At 35.2% G+C, this 21220-nt stretch overlaps 1 protein-coding gene across 15 annotated transcripts in view; it reads right to left on the reverse strand.

The window, feature by feature from the left end:
* The window catches only part of AGTPBP1 (ATP/GTP binding carboxypeptidase 1), a 64082-nt gene that overhangs the window by 33291 nt on the left and 9571 nt on the right, over positions 1 to 21220 (reverse strand). For 9 of the 15 annotated variants that reach the window (XR_013924730.1, XM_080371096.1, XM_080371098.1 and 6 more), the window contains 14 exons: positions 20974 to 21103; positions 19903 to 19973; positions 13764 to 13894; positions 13168 to 13235; positions 12711 to 12774; positions 12235 to 12381; positions 11800 to 11931; positions 9841 to 9934; positions 8322 to 8359; positions 6581 to 6789; positions 5902 to 6079; positions 3593 to 3690; positions 2426 to 2542; positions 1061 to 1770 (listed from right to left, as the gene is read on the reverse strand). Coding sequence is in view for 14 of the 15 variants with exons in the window: in XM_080371096.1 (XP_080227222.1) it covers positions 1061 to 1770; positions 2426 to 2542; positions 3593 to 3690; positions 5902 to 6079; positions 6581 to 6789; positions 8322 to 8359; positions 9841 to 9934; positions 11800 to 11931; positions 12235 to 12381; positions 12711 to 12774; positions 13168 to 13235; positions 13764 to 13894; positions 19903 to 19934 (2018 nt within the window). In the remaining variant the exon portion in view is untranslated. Of the gene's footprint in view, positions 1 to 1060; positions 1771 to 2425; positions 2543 to 3592; positions 3691 to 5901; positions 6080 to 6580; positions 6790 to 8321; positions 8360 to 9840; positions 9935 to 10975; positions 11063 to 11799; positions 11932 to 12234; positions 12382 to 12710; positions 12775 to 13167; positions 13236 to 13763; positions 13895 to 17169; positions 19867 to 19902; positions 19992 to 20326; positions 20400 to 20973; positions 21104 to 21220 lie in introns of those variants that run through there. The other 6 variants (XM_080371095.1, XM_080371097.1, XM_080371091.1 and 3 more) reach the window with 6 other exon arrangements.

Here is a 21220-nt window from a genome sequence, read left to right on the forward strand (position 1 = left end):
AGAATATCTACCTTCTAAATCAGCTGAATTATCTAAAAAATAAGTTTACAGGGAAGATTAACTATTCACCTTCAACACCAAACTGTGTTTTCTAGTAACAGTTTATTCATTATGTCATTAATGTTTCAACACTTGGTCATTTCACTAGAAAGATCACTTTTTTACATGTGAAACTGCTAAAGGATTTTAATTGCATAACCTAAAGACACCTAATCTCTTCATAATTTTAATAACTAAATGTGAAGAATCTCAAGAAACTGATTAAAGTGTAAAGCTGGAAGCTTTCAATCTAGTAACTGGGCAAGGTCTTGTACCTACTATCGCATGTTCTGTTAACATGCTCATTTACACTTACAGTAACTTACTATGCGTATGAGCCAGCTGCTCATACTGTCTCTGCAATTATTCTTAAGAGTCACATCACTCTTCATCATCATCTAATATCTCTCAATGAAGAAATAAATGGGCGTGTTGGTTTTCATTGGTTTATTTTTCATTCTGTGTTTATTGTGTGTCATTCTGCAGGACATAACACAAGCTGCATCCTCAGCATTCGTTGCCTCTAAATTCTGTTATACTGCAAACACTAAACCCTAACACTTCAGTGTACAAATTTCTTAATTTTTCCCACTACATTTTCCTGAAAAGTAGCTTTTTTTTTAGCACAGCAAAGAGAAGAGCTGAAATATCTTTAAACTGTCCTATCTTTGCTAAGACCTGAAGGGAGCATTCAGGTAGTGGTTTTTTGTTTGTTGGGGTTTTTGTAAAGTTTTTTGGTTTGTTTTACAAACTGCAAAATTTAGATGGGAGGTGGTGGAAAGGAAGAAAGGGAGACTATAAATTCAACGTATAATTTAGAAACTATATTACAGATTCAGATTGTGTTCTTCATTATGGCTCTGCATTGATCAGTGCCTATTCACCTACCTTCACACTGCTCTTCACTGGAAATAGTTTTAGATCTCAAAGTAAACATTGCTTATGTGTCTGTTAACCTTACCTTAAATGTTGTTTCTCAAGGGAATGAAAACAACAACAAAAAAGTAGTGTTGTAACTCACCTCTGTACTCCGTATGGCCTTTCCAGAACAGGCTCCTTAAATGGGGGTGGAATGTGGCCAAAATAATCTGGATAGGCAACTTCTGAATATTCAAGAATAGACTTCGTGGTTTTTACCATTTCAATATAAAGGTCACAGTCATGAACTGGTGATACATCAGAAACTTCAAGCACAACTTGCTCCCCTGATGAACTAGATCTGGAATCCTCCTCCTCAGAATCTACTCCAGTACAACAGAGTTTTCCCAGCTGGACAGATGATCCTTCAAAAAGGCTACTTCCACAGGGTGAAACATGTTCACAAGGTTTACTACAAGCAAGTGAAGTAAGGCTAGTTTTGCTTTCCTTCTTTATTACACAACCTGTACCATAATACTGATCATTTTTTGCACTGTTCTGCAGACTGATTCTGTCCAAGCCTCTCACAATTTCTTGGCTTAGACACTGGCATGATGGAAACACATTTCTTTGATCATTTTGCTGATGTAAACTACTGTCTTTGATACTGTCTTTCTTTGGTAGTTCCAGAAAGACTGGCCTTTTATTGTATTCCTCTGTCAATAAAGGATTGCTTTCCTTCAAAGTAACTCCTTTCATTGACTGGTTTGCTTCAGCAGAGTGCTCCTCTCCTGCTGTGGGAACAACAATAGGTCCGCTCAGATTCACATCAGGTACAAAAGGCTTTGGTTCCTTGGAAACTAAGTCACATTCCTTAAAAAATAAGAGAAAAAATAATAAAAATATTTATTTTTTTAAAAAAGTAATCCATTCCTAATGTTCCATTTATATTAGAAAACTTTCTATTTCATTGTTCCTGATACATTTTGCAATACTGCAAAACGAGTTTAATTGAAGACAAGTTATTATGTTTTAAACTTAAATAAGCATAGCAATGAAGTTTCAGCTTTTACAAGAAGGTAGTGTCAAAGCAATAAACAAGTAGTTCGTGAGTAACAAATTATCAAGTCAACATGATTCTCCAGATATTTTAACGAACTACTTTAAAAAAAAGTGCACAGCATTTAAGGAAATATGTAATATAAAGGAATCTTTGTCAGAAATTTTATGTCCTTTCTTACTATTTTACTTTCTACTGTGCAATAATCAGACACCAGAAAACAGTTCTCCTTTTTATCTACCCACAATCCTTTGTGAGTCGGGTTAAAGTAACCCATCTGGATATATTCATTTAACTAACCATAACATTTAAATAAATAACTCGCTCTAAGCACTCTCATACGTAGCTGTAGAACTGCAGACTCTCATTTTCTGGCTAGAGGAACCATCCACCCAAAAAAGAATGTCAAAGTGTATTCCAGAGTCAGTCTGTCATGACAAAGAACACCCTAGCAGTCATATACTTTACCTGAAAGTTTTCTGAAAGTTCTGGGAAAAATTGCTCATACATTTTCAGTTCTTCTATGGGTCTTCCCAATTCCTGTCTAGGTTTCAGTTTATCAATATCAGTCTCAATATCATCATTCTGAAAAAAACACCAGGAAAAGTTAATCAATCTTGCATCCAGAATTAATGAACTTCTAAAAGAGTTACATTCACCTTTTACTTCTGACACAGCCATGCTTTAAAAGCTGAATATCACTAATTCAAAATTAGCTTAAGTGCACCTTTCATCATGAAAGTTTAAGCAGCAGTTTTATTAGTATGCCAAAGCCTACGGTTCAACAGAAAGATCACAAACATCTCAATTTTCTTGCTGTCATCCATGTGTATTATGCAGAGACATCAGACCATACTTTACCTGAGATCTGTGCACTGCACTATTGCAACTAGAAATGTGCAAGACTTCATCTGACTGCAGTGATAAAGGAATAACCACTTCTATGGAAGATACTCACTTCCTCAGGGCTCATGAGAGCCTTGAATAAAATGTGTCATTCTAGTCCATGGACAGACAAATCAAATACCTCCTAAACGTATGTAACATAAAAACAGAGAATAAGGCAGTTCTGACCAAATGATGTCTTTTCATGTCCTGACTGGCTGCTGGAGAGCAGAACAAAATCTTCCAAAAATGATACAACAGTGAAAGGTCTGACTTCTTGCCTCTACAGCTGGCTCAACTTCAAAGTTACCTTACTGAAACACTGACCTACTCAATCCCCGTCCAGAATGCTGGAAAAAGTTAAGAGCAGCTCCTGCATACTGAGCAGCTTAGGTGGGAAGAGCAGCTTGAGGGAAACACAAGTTGGGAACAGAACACTGCTAACAGAGTTTGAAGTTCTGTTCTACCGTACTCCAAAAACATCAAGTGTGAAGCAAACATTTTTTAAATGTTTTAAATGTAAAAAAAATAATAATCTTGAAGTAATCTGAACAACAAAGGTTGATATTTTCAACCAGCACCCACCTTTCATAAGTTTCATGAGCTGTTTTAATTTTAGAAATTGCACTGAAAACCTGTCAAAGTCCTTTTAACACTTAAAACATATGGCTGTACACAGGATTCAAGCAACATAAGAAAATAAAAAAAGTTATGCCTGATTTTTGCTTGTTAATTGTGTCTCACACCAACCTTAAAATGTTGGTCCTTGTCATCATCATTTTCGGTTTCAACTTCTGATTCTGTTTCAGCATCATCATTATCATCACTTTCATCTACTACGTCATCCACTATGACACAAAAAATTTTTGTAAGGCAGATTATACATTTAATCCAGGAAATATGCTCAAAAGAAAATTCTAAATTCTGGGTTTATTTTCTTTTTTACTTATCACCTGAAAAAAATGTGAAAACCAACTAGCGAACACCAATTACTACATTTACAAAACAAAATGCTTGTTTCACAATACTGCAGACTCATTTCCATCCAGTTTTAAGTCAAAACAAAGATCTCCATTTAAACAAAGCAAAACAATCAAAAAACACCCCAACACCTCCACCACCTCAAAAAACACCCCCAGCAAGACAGGAGATGGCCCTTAGAAATACTTTACAACGTGGATGTGCCAAGAACATCTTGGGATGGCTTGTGGTTAGCACAAAATGAGAGCTCTGACACCTTTTCCCAAAGTAAGTAATCAAGACCACATTAATAAAAAAAAATATGAGTTCTCGGCAGCTTTTAGTTATGCCAGCCAGTATTGACCTAGTATCAGTGAACAGCGGGACAAAGTACCCTCTTCACTGTTTTTGTCTTGCTTAAATGGCGCCTAATTAAAAAAAAAAAAAAAAAAAAAGTCATAAATGTATCTCCAACCGCTTAGCATGCACAGATGTGGAACTAAATTTTATCCCCAAAAATACAGCAAGATGTTATTTTTTAGACATGTGGAACTATTTGGACATTAATGACTACTTTCCACCTGAGCTAGAGATGCAGTATGCTGAAGGGTGCAGGGCTTCCTCTGTTTTTAACAAAGAAAAAAAGGGGAAGCAAATTAATTGTTTACACATGACTAACAAGAATTGGGCTAACTCCTTAATATGTGGAAGTTGGCATAAACCAGTTATTCTGGCAGATGTTCTGCTTATTCGTGGCAAATTTGATCATTTTCTAGATATTTCAGGCAGTTTGAGTGCTGGGGTTTTTTTGGTATATTTTCTGAAAGACTCTTTTCCACACAGGAAATTTGCTGATTGTCCGTAAAAGGCTCACTCAGAGGTTTACAAATTATACTGGTTTTCTGCTGTGTTCAGAATGAATACATTTATTGCTTTTACAAAACCAACTATACAAGAAACTCGGAGCTTTACCTACCCCAGCATTCTACTTATTCTTCTAATACAGAAGTTTTTACTTTAAAAGAAAATCCTATGTGTCCTATTTCCTCAGGTTTTTCACTTTTTTAAAAGATCACAGACCTACTTAAGAAAACAAAATTTCAGTGGTCTACTTCAACAGTACAGGAAGTTTCTAAATAGGTAATATGGAGTACCAAAGATACTGTATTAAGTAGAGTTTTAATTTCTGTGGCTTTTGGAACACACTCTAAATGTGTTTTCTACTTTGAACACAAAACATAAACAAACGCTGAACTCCTGAGTCTGAACTATATGAACCCAAAAAAATAGCTATCTTTTTTCAAACTATGATCACATTGTGTTTCAGAAGATATTGTGAATAAGAAGATATTAAGTCTGACATTGCCTCTTCATTTTAAGAGTAACTCTCTGACAGCAACTTCATCAGTTGCTTACCCAGGTACCAAGCTGTTTCACCCTATCTGAAAATGCATTAAACATTAATAATTCAAAAATAATGAAAGGTTTTCACAGTGGGATGAACCTATCTCCTACAAAGCACCAAACAAACCCTTTGCAGACAAGTTGCCTATGAGACTGCAATGGTCCAAGAAAGCAGCTCTACTTTTCTCACCATGTAAATGAAGGAATAACCACAGTGATTTAAAAAACAGTGCTTCAAATGGCACATGTTAATCTAAATTCACTACATCCAGTTTATCAGAGTAACAGAAAGAAAACAAGGAATATACACTCCTGTAAAACAGGATGTGCACTAAATTTCACATAAGAGAATGTATATGGTACCAGAGTTATAAAGACAGCCCATTTAGTTTGTAGACTAATACGTATAACTTATGTTTTACACTTCAGACTTTAACAAACATCACATTTTAGCTCCCGTTTTATTTTTCATTTCATATCTCAGAAATATAACCACATACATGAGGACAAAATTTTCATCAGTTAAAACTTCACATTAGAAATTGATGCGCTACACTAACAGTCACGGGTCCTCTGCTAGCTGAGAAGAGTCTCAGTGTCCAAGTTTTAGCAGAGAACACAAATAACTGCAATTGATTCCACCTACATAAAGCAATGTTAGACATACTCAAAGATAAAATACAACATTACCATACCATCAGGAGGCAAACTGTACAGCTGAGCCACAGGACCACTGGCAGGAATAACTGGGAGTTGGAAATGGAAAGCACTTTTAATAGTTGGTAAAGGAAGACGATTTTTAGGAAAACATTTTCTCATTATTAGGCTGGATGTGTTGACAAGGGGATCAAGAGTTCTTACAGCAAGGCACTCCTATTAACAGGAAAATAATGAAGACAAAAGTATCTCTCAAACTAATAGTCAAACTACATTTCTTTTACCAATTTCTAGGATTTGCTAGTAGCAAAATATTTTGTTTACAATAAATTTTATTAATGTCTCCTTTGAAGGCCAGAATAATTTCTACCAACTCAAGTTCACTTTGTTTAAAAACCCCATACTTCAGAATGAAAAGATTTCTCCCCCAACCTGTTTTTTTAAACTAAGGTCAACAGCCCCTCCCAGAGATAGTCACAGCCAAATAATAGCAAATACTAATTTAATTCTGTACTCTTTCATTCTGCTTCAGTCAAGTACAGAAAATAATCCTTACCCCCATAATCAGGAATGACCATGAATTTCATAAAAGAACTATGACAAACTGGGGGTCAGGATCTGTTTTTAAAGCTAAAGAGGCAAAACCAACAACAGAAAAAAAAAACCAAACAAACAAAAACCAAACAAAAAAAAGAATGACTACTGAGATAAACTTACTTGTGAAGTGTTGTAAAGAATTTTCATCCCATTGGCATCAATGAATGCTTTTCTTCCCAGTTTGATGTTTGTAACACTTTTAATGCACTGTAAAACTCCTTTACGTATCAGCATGTATCTGTGTCGACTATCATGACGATGCCAGTCAACATAAATTGTTAAAAGCACCTGCACATATCCTCGGTCTACTGCTCTCCTGGCATTTGTTTCTTTATTAAAAGTTAGGAAAAAAAATTAAGAATTGCCCAATTACTTAAATATTATTTTCAAATCAATGTTAAAATTATTCTTTTTACCCAAGTAGCTGAATCATTTAATTTAAAGCAGTTTTTAGCCACACTTAACAGAGTTCTACATCATCCTGAACAGAAATGGCTGAATAACTGAGGCCAGGAGCCTACACTTCATTCTTCGGAATAACATTGCAAGTAATTTTCATGGTTTACAGAAGAACAGTGTATGTTACACCTAAAGGTAATTGTAAGATACAGTTAGCTAGCAAATTAAAAAAAAAAAAAAGTGTTTATATAAAGCATATCCATATCTAGCCACACACACTGTGTAGACATGAGATCTGAAACAAACTTCTTACCACTTGTAATCTGTACAGTTTTGCAACAACTATCACTCAAATTTGATAAATTCAAAATATATACCCCAAATACTGCATGATCAGTATGACAACTGGACTCTACATACCACAGATTAGTGTTTTTATGAAAAGTTTCACTTCAATATAGTGTAGGAAGCTACAATGTCAAAACCCCTAATGACTGGATAAGACGTCTCAAAATAAATGTGCAAGCCCTCCTGTTTTAAAGACACATCTTTTCAAAATTTATTTTTTTCCCCAGCATTAAAGTTTAACTGCCAATTTACAAAACTGAATACTGACAAGAATACAAAAATACTTGTTTCCCTAAATTTCCCCAAACAGAAATTCCAAAATTAGCAAATACAGAAATTTGTAAGACCAAGGTATCACACTAATCAAACATGAGAAAACTCAGCACTTGTAATAATTGGTACAGAAGTTTCCTGTCATCTGCCTGAAATGTTTTTCTGCAAATCTAATCACACCTCAGTTCTCATCCAACTCCACTAAAACTACCAGGGATGCTGTAGATTTTATGCAACTCTTTGGAGAGAATGTTTTTAACTCCTTGTCAGTTACAATCCTGGTGCAAAGTCTGCAAATACGACATTTGTCAGGGCACGCTGCTGCTGGCCCAGCCAGCCAGTGTCTGGGAACAAGACCACAGGTTTTTTTACACTTGTTTTCAATTCATGAGCATCACTGACAAGTTTGTCTTTAAGACATAATACCTAATTATTCATAAAGGTTCCTGAAGAAACCCTGTATTTTCCCTTGCCATCCAACAGATATTTTCAGATACGTATATAAAGAAGATGCACAGGAGTTAAACTATAAATACCCATTGCTGTAGGGCTGAGGTGAGTGTAAAAGGCTATTTCTCCACCTTGGATCCAGATCAGTTCTGCAAAAGCAGTGCAGCCTTTCTGTTGCATAACTGAAGAGACAGTAACTAATTTTTAAACATCTATACACTCCACACAAATATTAAAGCACTAGAGACTGCAGGTAAAACTGTAGCCTCACTTCTACGTTTCCTATTCTTGATTTTGGTTTGGGCACAGACTTTAATATTAAAGTTTTACATACATATACACACACATATATCTCTCTCAACTACACAGTTTCTTGCAGTCAAGCACTTACTTGATTTTAGCAATGCAGCAAGCGTGTCTAATGCAACCCTGTCAACATAACAAGAAAAGTCAAAACAGCAACTACCAGTAAGTTTAATCTACAACACTGTAAAACCATACAAAATATTTACTACTAACAGATCTATTTAGCATCCATCCTCATGTTTTCCTGGTTGCACTGTATCACAGACTTTGCTTTTAAAATTTGATTTTACTAAAATACCACGCACCGCTGCTACATCTGAAGCCTGATGGTGAAATTTAAAAGTATCAATGCAATGGCTATACAAACTTTCAGTGTTTGCAAAAGAACACCATTAAGTGACCATGCAATGTTTATGAACCATACCCAATGGATGAGATACCTCTGAAACCCATGTTTTATGTTAGCAGCAACAAGTACTGCCACAAAGGAAAGGATACTATTTTAGAAAACTGTAGGTCAAAACTGGCAGTGCATGAATATGTTGAGAAGTAACTTTCATCAATCTGTACTATAATACAAGATTATCATTGTAAAATTTTTTTGTACACAAGTATCTTGTCTCAATTAACTCAAGTTCTACAACTAGAAAATGTATATACTTATTTTTACCCTCTTTGTAAAGATAGACTTCATGCATCTGATCTTAGACCATAAACAAGGGTATCATGATTACTCCACATCATGGGATAGTAAGTTCATATCTAATTTTAGCTGGGGCTTAAAGGGGCAGGGCTTTTTTTTAAAAGATACTCCAGCGACCACGAATACCAGATTAGATAACACTATATTTTTGGACTGAAATTAGAATATGAACTATACAAGATCATTATTTTGCTAACTGGATGAAAAATTCAGTTTTCCACAGGTATGTGCTTCAAAAAGGTAGTAGTGTATAAAGAAAGGGCTATGTCCAGTTAGATCCACTTGTCTATTTTAAACTGAATTGACTTTAAAAAAAATTATTAAAAAAAAAAGAAAAATACAAGGGTGCCAGGGGTGGAATCATAACTCACCACTTTGAGGTATGCAGTGAATGTGTTTTTTAAAACACAATAGCCCACTACACAGATATTGCTGGTGCTTCCTAGTCTATGTGTTATGGTTTTGCTCTAAGAGTCTATAATTGCTTTGAAGTAAAACAGAAAGGAAATTAAATTACAAAATAAAATAGAAAATGTCACTCTGAAAACACAAAGGAGGTGCGGGAGCTAACTCAACAAATTGAAAAATGATGGGATTGTCTTAATCTGTTTGTCCTGATTTGGGGATAATCATTGCAAAGTTTCTATGCAGAAATATTAGAGGCAAAAAATAACATTTATATTCTTTTACCAGTACTGTAACTAGACATTCAAACAGTTTGTGTTAGTCTACTGGGTAAAATTAAACTGTCAGATCTGTGCTTCTCCTTCCCGACTCCCTTCACTTTAACTTTCAAGTAGAAATTACATTTGATTTCTCCAATATTAGTTTTCATTTACAAGTAAGTTCTGAAGTGTATCTAAGATTTTTCCACACGCTATATTAAAGAGACCTTACTTACTTCAAAAGGCTAGTGTTCTTTTTACTAAAAGGGCCAATGATCTTAAACATCAGTTCTACTACTCCATTCTTTCCCAAGGATACTGCATTTACAGCTGGAAGAGTGAAACACAATCCATTTTAAGATAATGTAATAAGAAAGTCAAAAGGAAAAAAAAAACAATACACTCAAACTAAAATCCATGTGAGTTAATTCTGAAGTACAGAATTAAGATAACTTTGTGCTTCAAGACATACAATGACAAGCAAACAGTACTCTGCATGTATTTAGTGTGATAATCCAATCCTGATACAACTTGGAAAAGAAGAAAAAAAAATATTACTTTACAACTAAAATCATGTACTACTTCAATGCATGCTTCTGCTCTGTTATTAATATACATAAAAAGAATTTTCTGGAAAAAAAAATCTCAGTTTATCAAGACAGCAGGGTTTCTAGAATTTCAAGACTGACAAGTTCTATGATTTGCTATTATTACCCTTCAGTATTAGGACAGACAGGTATGTCCACCAGGATTTGAAAGCCATGCATTCCCTGTGAAATTTAGAAATGCCAATTGGTACAAGCTTTCCTGAGCGATGTTATGCATATAAGTTCTCAAAAAAAATTATTTATTTGGAAGGGAATAAATCAAAAGAAATTATTCTAAGACCTACGTTCAAGAAAAGCACACTGGATGTACATATGGCTGAGGCCCAATGCCCACCGAAAATACAAACTGCTGAAACAGGCACAGAAATTCAATTCCCAACTGAGTTTAGCAGTATGCACTCCTAACCAAGCAGGGAGAGAGCAACCAAGAATTGACTTAAACATAATGAATGGTGTTATTAGTGTAGAGTTCAGTTCTTGAACCCAAGTTGCAATTTCATCATCATTAGCAGCAACATTACACCACCAGAATCTAAGAATTCTGGTAGCAACTGTACACAAACTTTAAATAGTACTACCCATCAGAACATAATGAACCACTACTTTTTCTGTTTATGGGGAGCGGGAAATACAGAAAGACAGCATTGATCTAGGCAGAATCCAAATCAGAGATTAGTTTGATTCCCCATTTTCAGGATGATGAGTTTTTAGGTAAGCTATTTAACTATCTGTATTAAACTCTTCCATTTAGAAGCATTTTTACCTATTATCAGACAGCTCAATAGAAATAAAGCTTCCACATCATAAAAGCATTGGGACTTCATGAAAAGCAGATCCTCATGTGAATGTCCTGAAAACATAATCTTACAGATCATCAAATCAATTCTCTCGGAGGAATGTCGTTATGTTTGCAATTTGTCCCACCTGTTTATGAGGTTTAATTGCCATTTTGAGCTCAAAGGAAAAACTGAAGAGCACCTAACTGAAAGTAGTGATACAGCAAGAACCACCCTATTTTCATTAGCTTCCTACTGCCTGCCCAACAATGAATTAGGCTCTTGTAGAAGAGTATTAGCCCAAGAGTAGGGCACTTCAACATAATGCATAAGGGAAAAGTTAAACAGATCAACAAAATATTTCCCGTGTGAACCAATTTTAAAGTAGCAATCAAGAATGAAATAATAACACACAAAATGTATAATAAAAAGAATAAATTTTTAATATAAAGTGCCTTTTGCAAACACAATATTAGCATTTCTGGTTTAGATCTTAAAGCATCAGCATTCATGCAAATTAGATGACTCAAAATTCCACACATTCAACAGCACTGCTTAACTCCCCTCAACTGTCTCTCTCAATATATACACACACAGAGAACAAAAACCAAAGATACACAAGTACATACATACTTCACAGCTTCTACTAGAATTTAAGTAATTTGACACTATAAAAAGCAAATTCCCATTTTAAAAATAATTATTTTAAACTTCTAACGTTAAACAAGCCCTTAGATATGATATTTTAACCGTATCCAGGTACAAAAAATTATATCACATGGGAAAGAAAATAATTATCTGCAATACTTACAGTTGGTTGAATAAACTCTTAATACTTGAAGACATGGCAGAATTAGCCTGTGGTTCTGCAAATTCTGCTTCACTAAATTCAATGATATGTTTAGGGCACCATTAATTCTTGCTTTCATGCCAATCTTTTTGTCTGACATCAAAAAAATACAGGATCAATCACACTAATTTTGAAACTATTATCAAAAAATACAAGTTAAATGAACTGTGAATTCCTTCTACTGATAATGTAAACTCTGCTCATCTATTTTTCACCATTCTTTCCTCCCTTCTATTTTACTCCTCCTCTTGTTCTCCTCTACCAATTCTGAATAAGTGGATGCTTATACAATAATAGAAAGATGCTTATACAGTAACAGAAAGATTTTTTTTTCTTGAGTTTCAATTATAAAACTGTAAAGTATTAAGCCATGTTACTTAAGTCTATCATTATCACCTTTTGGACCAATTTTTGCAAGAAGAGTATGAAGAAGCACCATTAATTCTTCATTTGGTGGAGTGTCTTTGCTGGCAGTCAAAAGCAGCTGCAATAAGATCTGTGTCCCTCCTTTAGTGACTAAGATGCTTGCTCTCCGACCACCACCTAGAAATTAACACTCAACATGTATCTCTGAAGCCAAAGAACAACTAAACATCTAAGTTACAGTTAACATAAAGTCTTTAGCACAGCAATATTTTCTGCATATGTGACTGCACTATGCAAGAACATGCTGGACTTATTACAGCAAAATAAATTATTTGTGTGTGATTAGTTAAAAGGTGACTTCAGTCTATGTCATTTGGCATGTAAATCAGCTTTATCAAACATCACAAACAAAAACAACCAGAAAGCAAGCACACAAAAAACAACCCCAAAATTCTGCAGAAAAATACAGGAGTAAAATCACAAATTATTCCTTAATGAAAACTTACCAACTGAGACTACCTCAATGAGAATATTCAGTATATTTAGAATTGTTTGAAGATCTTTTGTATTCTGCAGTACAAACAACAGATATTTTTTGTTTAACGTAGTAGTTTACTGTTAGTGGTTTAGATACTTAAAAGCTCAGAGAAAGTGCCACCCCTCAGTCAAACGGAACTTAAGATGTAACCACCCACCTAACCATCCCACTATGCAGCCTGAATTAACCACAAAACCAATTAAAATCAGGTTGTAGTATGTCATATAATTAGAAGTGATAGCTGACGATTTCTTAGAATATTTTAAAAAAGGGGAGATAAATTCTTAAGTTCCATATCTAGTCGTTACACTCCCACACAAGTTTTGGAGTCTAGCTGAGATAACAACATATTTAATAACATGAAGCCTAATGATGAAATGAAAACTTGCTATGTACCCATAACCACACAGATTAAAAGGTTTTACCTCTAAGGTTGACAGGATAACTTCTATTCCAGTGGAGCCCTTAGATGTCATCTCCTTCCTGGTTTTTTCTGCCAGTGGGAAAAAGACCATTTTTCTTTTAATACACTAGCTTGCAGAAAAAAATTAAAATTTTATCATATACAGATTGATCAGAAAATCCACACTGCAAATAATCAAACCTACTAAAACCTGCATATATGTATATCAAACTAAGTAAAAGTCTTAAGTTATTTTAACACTCACTTTTCCTTTCACTTGTTCAACAATCTTGTCATGCCCTATCTAAAGAAAAAAGTCTATAGAAAGGGTCTCTTCCAGATACTTCTGCTTCTCATATATATTTACGCACATATGTATCTACTGTGAGTTTTTACTTACATTATAGTTGTTTGACAATACAAAATACACTACGTAACCAATACTGTACCAGATAGCATTAAACATGGATTTAAACAGGTGCATTCAAGAAACAGTGCCAAAAACAGAGGGATAATCACGTTCATCAAACAGAAACAAAAAAAAATCCAGCAAGGAAGAAGTACAAGAAGGAAGGCTCAAAAGGAAAACTATTAAAACCACAAAACTGAGGTATTTACCTTGACTCTGAACGAGATGAAGGATCTTTGAGGTAATATATCTGGCATTGTCTGCTTCTCCTAATACAGAGTCCAAATTGATCTTCTCCAGCTGTGACAGCAGAGACATTGTCCGAGAACTGGTAGACACACTACAAGAAAGATTTTTTACATCTGAATCAGAGGAAAAAAAACCAAAATATAACAACAGAAATCCCATGTCTTAGTAAGGGAAGTGACTAATTCACCTTCATATTTTATCTTGATTGGAAAACAGTCTTAATTCTTCTTAATTCTTGCAGATTTACAGATTTTGCCAACCCTGCATTGCAGCAGACTAATTATATATAACACCATCTTCAAAAGCAACTGTGAACAGGGAAATTGGATGCAGCTAATAACATCCAGATAGAGGTACAAATGCTGCTTATCTATGTCAGAGTAACTTATACTTAATATAGTTTATGTTAAGTGCCAGGATACTGTATCAAACCTGCCACTCAAGGAAAAACTGGCTACAAACAGCTCAAAGACTTGTCTTACAGGCTGGTGTTTCAGAAGTGGAAGAAAAGATGATCACTCATGAAGGGAACAAAAACTAGCACCCACCAGCTGAAGAAAAAGAACACTGTTTTGAAGAAAAAACTTCCGAAGGTGCCCAGAGCTACCATCAGAATTTGGGTTCATTTTGAACACAAGGGTATTTTGGCCTGACATCATAAAATTGCCTTTAAAAGTATTCTAATGTAAGTAACAATTTCAAAACAGGAATTCATATAGATAGGTAGATTATAAAGAAAGAATGTAAATATTTATAGTGTTCAAAATACAGTCAGTCTAGAAATCATTTCATTTGCTCTCCAGTTTTAAATCATAACAACTACTTAGAATAATTCGGAGATTCACATTCCCACATGAAAGTGATTTTTAGACCAATGTTTAACATTTGAATTATAGTCACATAATTAACTAGAGGAAATTATGATTTCCAATGATTAACTACCTTGAATTTTCACGTTTGTAGCATTGAGTCCTCCAATAATCAACAATAATTCATTTTACACACATACTGTTCTATCTGAAAAAAACTAAAGTATATAAAGTTTGCTTTATAAATACTGTCACTTGTTTATAACAATGAGGAATTATTAGTCTTTTATTTGCATGTTACATCTGTGAAAACGTTTCACACACAGTTAACTCTACTAAAATAATTAAATTAGATGTGGACAAAAATGTTAAAACCAAGGAAAAAAGGTAGCTGACAGCAAAGGTTGCACTGTACTTTGCTGAAAGCAAATTGATATAACAGGTGCTGACAAAACCATTTCCACCACTTTCACTTTTCCACACTGATTTCTAAATGTGAAGCATAACCAAAAAGCAATTTCAGATTACAAATGATACTTACACAAGCTGTTAACACCAGTAATAAGAAATGATTACACTAATTCTAGCGTTTAAATCAAAACAATGTTATGTTGTATATTGCCTTCTCAGTTATATGTTAGACTTTGATTTAGAAGTATTTTTTGATCTAAAATAGATCTGTCTTGGTTGCTGAAATACTACTTTCTTTGTATGAGTAAAGCATAATCCTGTCAATCCTTTCTCATCATCCAAAACCAGGTTGAGTAGTATAAAGCCGTTATTTGCATAAGGTTTGTTTTGTTTACTCCTACCCCTCCATTTATCCACTGAACCTGAAATACTCCAAAATAAACCCAAGATTTTAATGAAATCCATAAGCTCTGTTGATCTGGTACACAAACTGACAAACTTCCAAAGGATGTTATCTGATGTTTATTTTCACCAGCTTCACAATCAAAACAAGTAAGAGTCCAGCCATCCCACATCTAAGCCAATGTGTAAGAGAACTACTGCTTTAATTTGTGTGTGTGTATATATAATTTCTACTGTGTTATATCATTGTTCTCACAATGAAATAAATGTAGCTTGAAAACTGGGAACAACCCAAGAAAGCAAAGATGACCCTTAGGAACAAACAAAACAAGAAAATGTAACTTTTTGTAAAGACAAAACTAACATTTCATTAACATTTCATTAAGGCATTAACATTTCAGAGAAAACCTGATTTTTTTACTGCTGTGGCCTGAAAAATTCAAACAACACCGGCACACAGAAGTAACATACATGTACAGAAAGTTAGCATCTAACGTAACTTCTCCATACTTAATAAAAGCTTTAAAAGGTTTAGGAAGGCTAAGTCATTCCCACTACCGGGTGGTAGAACAGTTTAAGCCCTAAGATTCAGAGGTATAATCTCCTCCTGAGGCTGGAGTTCCTGTTAAGAGCAATAAGCACTCACTGTAGCAGTTAAAAACATACCTTTAGTATGGTTTTAGGCTATCCATCTTGCAAGAAGCCTTCCAACAGAAATATAGCCAAATCAACTTCACATCTTCAGTATACCAAATAAAGTGCTCTTGAAAATAACACCAGCCCAGAGCCTATGCTGAAATATAAACTGAAGTCCTGATTTCCTTTTAGCTATGACCAAGTTTTCCTCTTAAAACAAGAATTGTACTTTTATTTATCAATATTCTACATTAACATACTTAGTGGTTATAATACTGTGACGGCTTCCAATGTCTACACTGTAAATCAAAAAGGCTGTAGGACAGGAGTTATGGCAGCCAGCCTGACCAGCTCTGTTCCTGTAGTCACACGGCTGCCACCACGCATTTGACCTAAGAACAAAATGGAAGCCCAATTTGCAATGGGACACTTTCTGATACTTGTAATACAAATACAAACGCTTTGACCAACAAATTATTCAGGATCCAAGCCTGGAAGATAGCTCTACAAAACAGAGAGGCACCATGAAATTTAATATTGTTAATCAACAGCAAGGTAAATGAAGGGCATGGTCAAAATGGCACCACAAAAACTGTGTCCTGTCAGAGACAGATTTCCTCTTCAGGCTGCTGACATTGCAGAACCTCACATGAATACCATGAACAATGCGGTCAGCCTTTCATATAAGACGTATTTGCCTGCAATATGAAGAACCCTTCTTGTTAACAGATGAAACTTCTTTCACACTACCCATTCTAAAGCCTTCTCACAGAGCACTCCATAGTTACACAGAGTCTCTACTACCTTTAGTTATAAAAATTACAACTAAGAAGCACCAGAAGAAGTTTTATAAAATCATATAAACTATTCTTTTCAGAGTTGGATGAACACCATAGCGGCTCTTCGTGACAGGCATATGCCGAACCAGTCCTTAATGGCCTGCAAAAATGGTGAATTAATAATCAAAGGCAACTTCATTCTAACATTTTGTATCCTCTCCTTGGAAAGCTTTTCTTCCTGCAGTTTAACCTGTTTCTGGCTCTCCTCACTACAAATCCAACTGTCCTTTATCCATTCCAGCAGTATACCTCTCTTAGCATGCTACTACCTTGAACATATTTCCATCAAATATTCGTAACTACTTTCTACATTTCATAACAGTATTTTGAAATCATGTGGTCCTCCCATATTTTTGCAGATCTTTCCAGCTCCAAGTTGTCTGAAATTTTAACAAGAACTTCTCTTTCAGGTCATTAGTCGAAGCTCAAAATATTTTCAGTCATTAACTGTAACCAGAAAGAAAGCACATCCATAAACAAACCATGCACCATTTCCTTCTGAAAGCTATCAAACACCACTGCTCTGGCACCCAGTCAGTGCTCAGCTCCAGAGCACCTAGATGGAGCACTTGCCTTAACTCCCTGATGGAAATCATAGGCAATGGTTATTTCAGTAAAGCTTTGACACCTATGCGGTATTTTAATGACACTTTCCTGCTCATGGAAGAGACCTGTTACTCTCTCACGCATGAAAAATCACAGGTATTTTCAAGAGCAACTCAAACCACTTTTGGCTGTTCACAGCCCTACTCATTTGCTTAGTTCTTCCAAAATCCTTCTGAGCAAAGAAGAGAAGATGGCTGATCTACAGCTACTCAGTTTCTGCTCCCTGACTCCTACAGACCCCCAAGTCCGCCATCTCTCTCTTTCACTACTTAACCCAAATCCCATGCATTTCTAAAGACAAACAACAACAACAACAACAACAATTATTATTATTATTATTGGATGGATTTAGACTTTGTTTAAACATCCCGAGGTGACGATTACCAGGCTTATCTGACCTGGTACACAGCGTATCTCCATAGGCAGGAATCCCTTTCTCCATCCTACGTTCAAATGCTGCAGCTCAGAACGCCCCTCGCACCATCATCTCATTTGCAGAAAGGAAGCAAGATGACAGCAAGGCTGTTAGTAACTGTTGCCAAAGCATAGAGTGATTTCCTCCTTCTCTGGTTAGGGAAGCTATGAGCAGATACGTAAGAAGCAACTGCCCAGACAGTGAGGAACAGAGGACTTCTGCGGTTCATGTTTGAAAGAACTCCCTCAACAGTAACACATCTTCTCAAAGGAATTTCCCTCACTGCAGGGGCATTTCTTTCAGTCTCACCAGCTCCTAAAAGGTTTAAGCATTCTCAGTCTCATCTGTGAATCTAGCACTTCTTCATAATCTCCATTACTCACCGCACACTACTTTCACTACACAAATGCTAAAACACATCATTGCACCTTTCTAAGTGAGAAAGATAACCCTAATGGCTGCCTTGGCAGCTTATAAAAATTCAGCTATCTTAGAATAGCTTTCAGCTTGCAAGAAGCCTTCCAGAAGATAATAAATGAAGGGAGTCATCAGAAATCTTCCATTTCCCCACTGTACCTACTTCCTCTGAAACTGCTGTTTGCAGTCTGCCAGCACACTGATGTATCCAGGAGTGTCTTCTTCCCCCACAGCACACAAGTCTTCTGTGTTTTGGCATGTTACAGTGAGCCTTTAAAAAACTATTTTAAAGTAGGCAGGCTTCTCACGAGTTTGTTTTCACTCTATTCCAATGCAAACCATTTCCAAATTCTTTTCTTTCCTCAACCACCTCCACAGTTACCAAATAATCTTTAGAGAGTGGATGCTTCTGATTAGTTCACAGCTACCTCTGTACCATAATTTATTCATGACTTCATGAACAACTGTTTTGAATTGCAGGGATAGAAACTTTTATTAACTCAATAACTAAAGAAGAATAAATGGCACTTAAATAGCCACTCTGCAAAAATCCAATAGTCTTTGGGATAGCATAGTTTATGTACTAATTAGTGGTATTTCCAAGAATACCCATTGCTGAGAGTTTGGCTTTGTTTGCAATGCTTAAGGAACTAATATTCCATAAGTAGAAAAGGTAATAGTTTCTTTACTATATCTTTTGATCCATCACTCACACAAGCAGGAACAACCAATCTCTCATATTAAGCCGTCCCTTTCAAAGTCTTTCTACAGGAAAGCATTTAATCTCAAATTTTAAAGCCATCTCAAGAGACAAAAATTAATCAACAGTAGAGCATGTCCTTCTTGTAAATTTATCCACTCATTTGGAAAATAATTAATACTTCACAGAACTAAGACTAAAGCCAAAACTTCCTGTTTTGCCACCTTTAGATTTATTTTTTTAAATCTCATTAGACGGTTTGATTTAATAAGATAGCTTAACGGAAAACTAAGATTGAAAGTCTTTCAATAGTTTCTTGATGCTTAACAGACATGTTGGCTTCTATAGATAATCTCACAACCTTTTCAATTATTTGCTAAAACAAGTTATCATGAAAGTAACAACCTTTCAACTCTTGAAATCTTCTGTAATCTCTAGTTTGTCCTAGCTGTGTGTTGGATTGCAGAACTACTGGAGAATGATAGACATCTTACGATAAATTCATGGCTTCTTATACAGTATTATAAAATTGTCCTTTAATTCTCTCAGTAGGAATCATTTTGTTTTGCCCATATTTGCATGAAATGATTAAATTAATCAATTTTTTCAATGGAATGTAATGTATATTATATTTGAACATGTCTAACTAATTGAAAATTTTACATTTAAAAGTTGTTTCTTAAATGTGAAGCTACTTTATGCTAATCAGTATTGACTGCCTTAGTGTTTCAGGACATGAACTTACACACTCTTACTAGGGACTCATGATGTATATTTTCTTTATTTTATTGTTAAGACAAAGACTGCTCTTTCACAAATCTCAAATAGCTTGATGTTGAGACGTCACTATAGTTTTAAATTTACCTTTTTTCAGATGATGTTTTTACTTTGTTCATATCGGAAACCTGATTCTTCAAATCACCATCTCTGATAACCTGGAAGATATTAAACAACTACAAATTATCAACATCTTTTGTTCTTTAATGATGAAAACTACCACCATATTGAATGTGTCTATGACAGAAATGTTAAATAAGTTAATTTGCATTGACTGCATTTCTCCACACTGTCACAAGCTCTTCTCTCTTCCAACTTTTAAAATAAACTGTCGCAATAAGTATGGAGTGTTATTCTGCTTTATAATTCAGCCCTACCAAGCTCTGAGTCTGATTATAATAAAACAGAAATTTGTGTCAGTTACTTAACAGACAGTATTTTCATGTCCATGACAGAATTTCATCGAACAAAGCTTTTGCTGAAGCCAGTGAATACAATTCTTTGAACTTACTTGACAATGTTGTGAGATGCCACAACATACTTAAACCTGACTGCCATTTCATGTATCCATAGGGTAACTGGGACTAGAGGCACAGGGAGAAACGTGGACTGTTTAGTGTTCTTATATAAGCAAGACCTGAATGCATTTCTTGGACAGAAACCATATCGTGTTAAGGACTCAATTTTCCTATCCTTTTAAGGATGTAGTGTCCTCAGGGTACACTGCTTCCTCAAATGGTGTCTCCAAGCAATTAAGGTTGCAGTCAACAGGACCATTAACTGAACCTCAGTATTTCCATTTCAGATCTAGTATGAATGACAAATACTTCCACTGTAACAAAAAAAACGTGTCCTCAAAGCACAAAGTGGTTAGTTTTAAGGTAGAAGACAGAGCAAAGGGAAAAAAGGATGTTCAAAGATATGGGTGGTGAGAATGAAGAAGATAAAGCATTTGTTCTAGGGAAATGTTGGCAAGAAATTCAGGCAAGCACACACACAAAGCACTCTTCCCCCAAAGAAAAATTTGTACAACCTCTCAAAAATCCTTGTTGTTCAGTATGTAAAATAATCAGGTTTTTATTACTGGTGAATTCTGTTCTGCAATTGGTAAAAGTCTAAAGTAGATGAAGTATGAAGCAAGCTTATTTCCAGACTTACCTGAAAGCCAAATCTCTTCCCAGCAGCCAGGAAGCAAATGCTGTTTCTCACAAGAATTTCAGCTTGACTCAAGGTAACAGGTGTCCTAGATTTGTTCAAGTACCCTTCAAGTGCAAACTATCTTGACTACCTTTAAAGAAAAGGAATAGTTACAAGAGAATAGCCATGTCCACCTCAATGCAGACAATTTCACAAAGTGTAAGGTCTGTATTATTCAAACCAGGCTGCAGGTCTTACAGGGAGAAAA

The sequence above is a fragment of the Falco punctatus genome (genome assembly GCF_963210335.1).
Source record: "Falco punctatus genome assembly, chromosome: Z".
Taxonomy (NCBI): Eukaryota; Metazoa; Chordata; class Aves; order Falconiformes; family Falconidae; genus Falco; species Falco punctatus.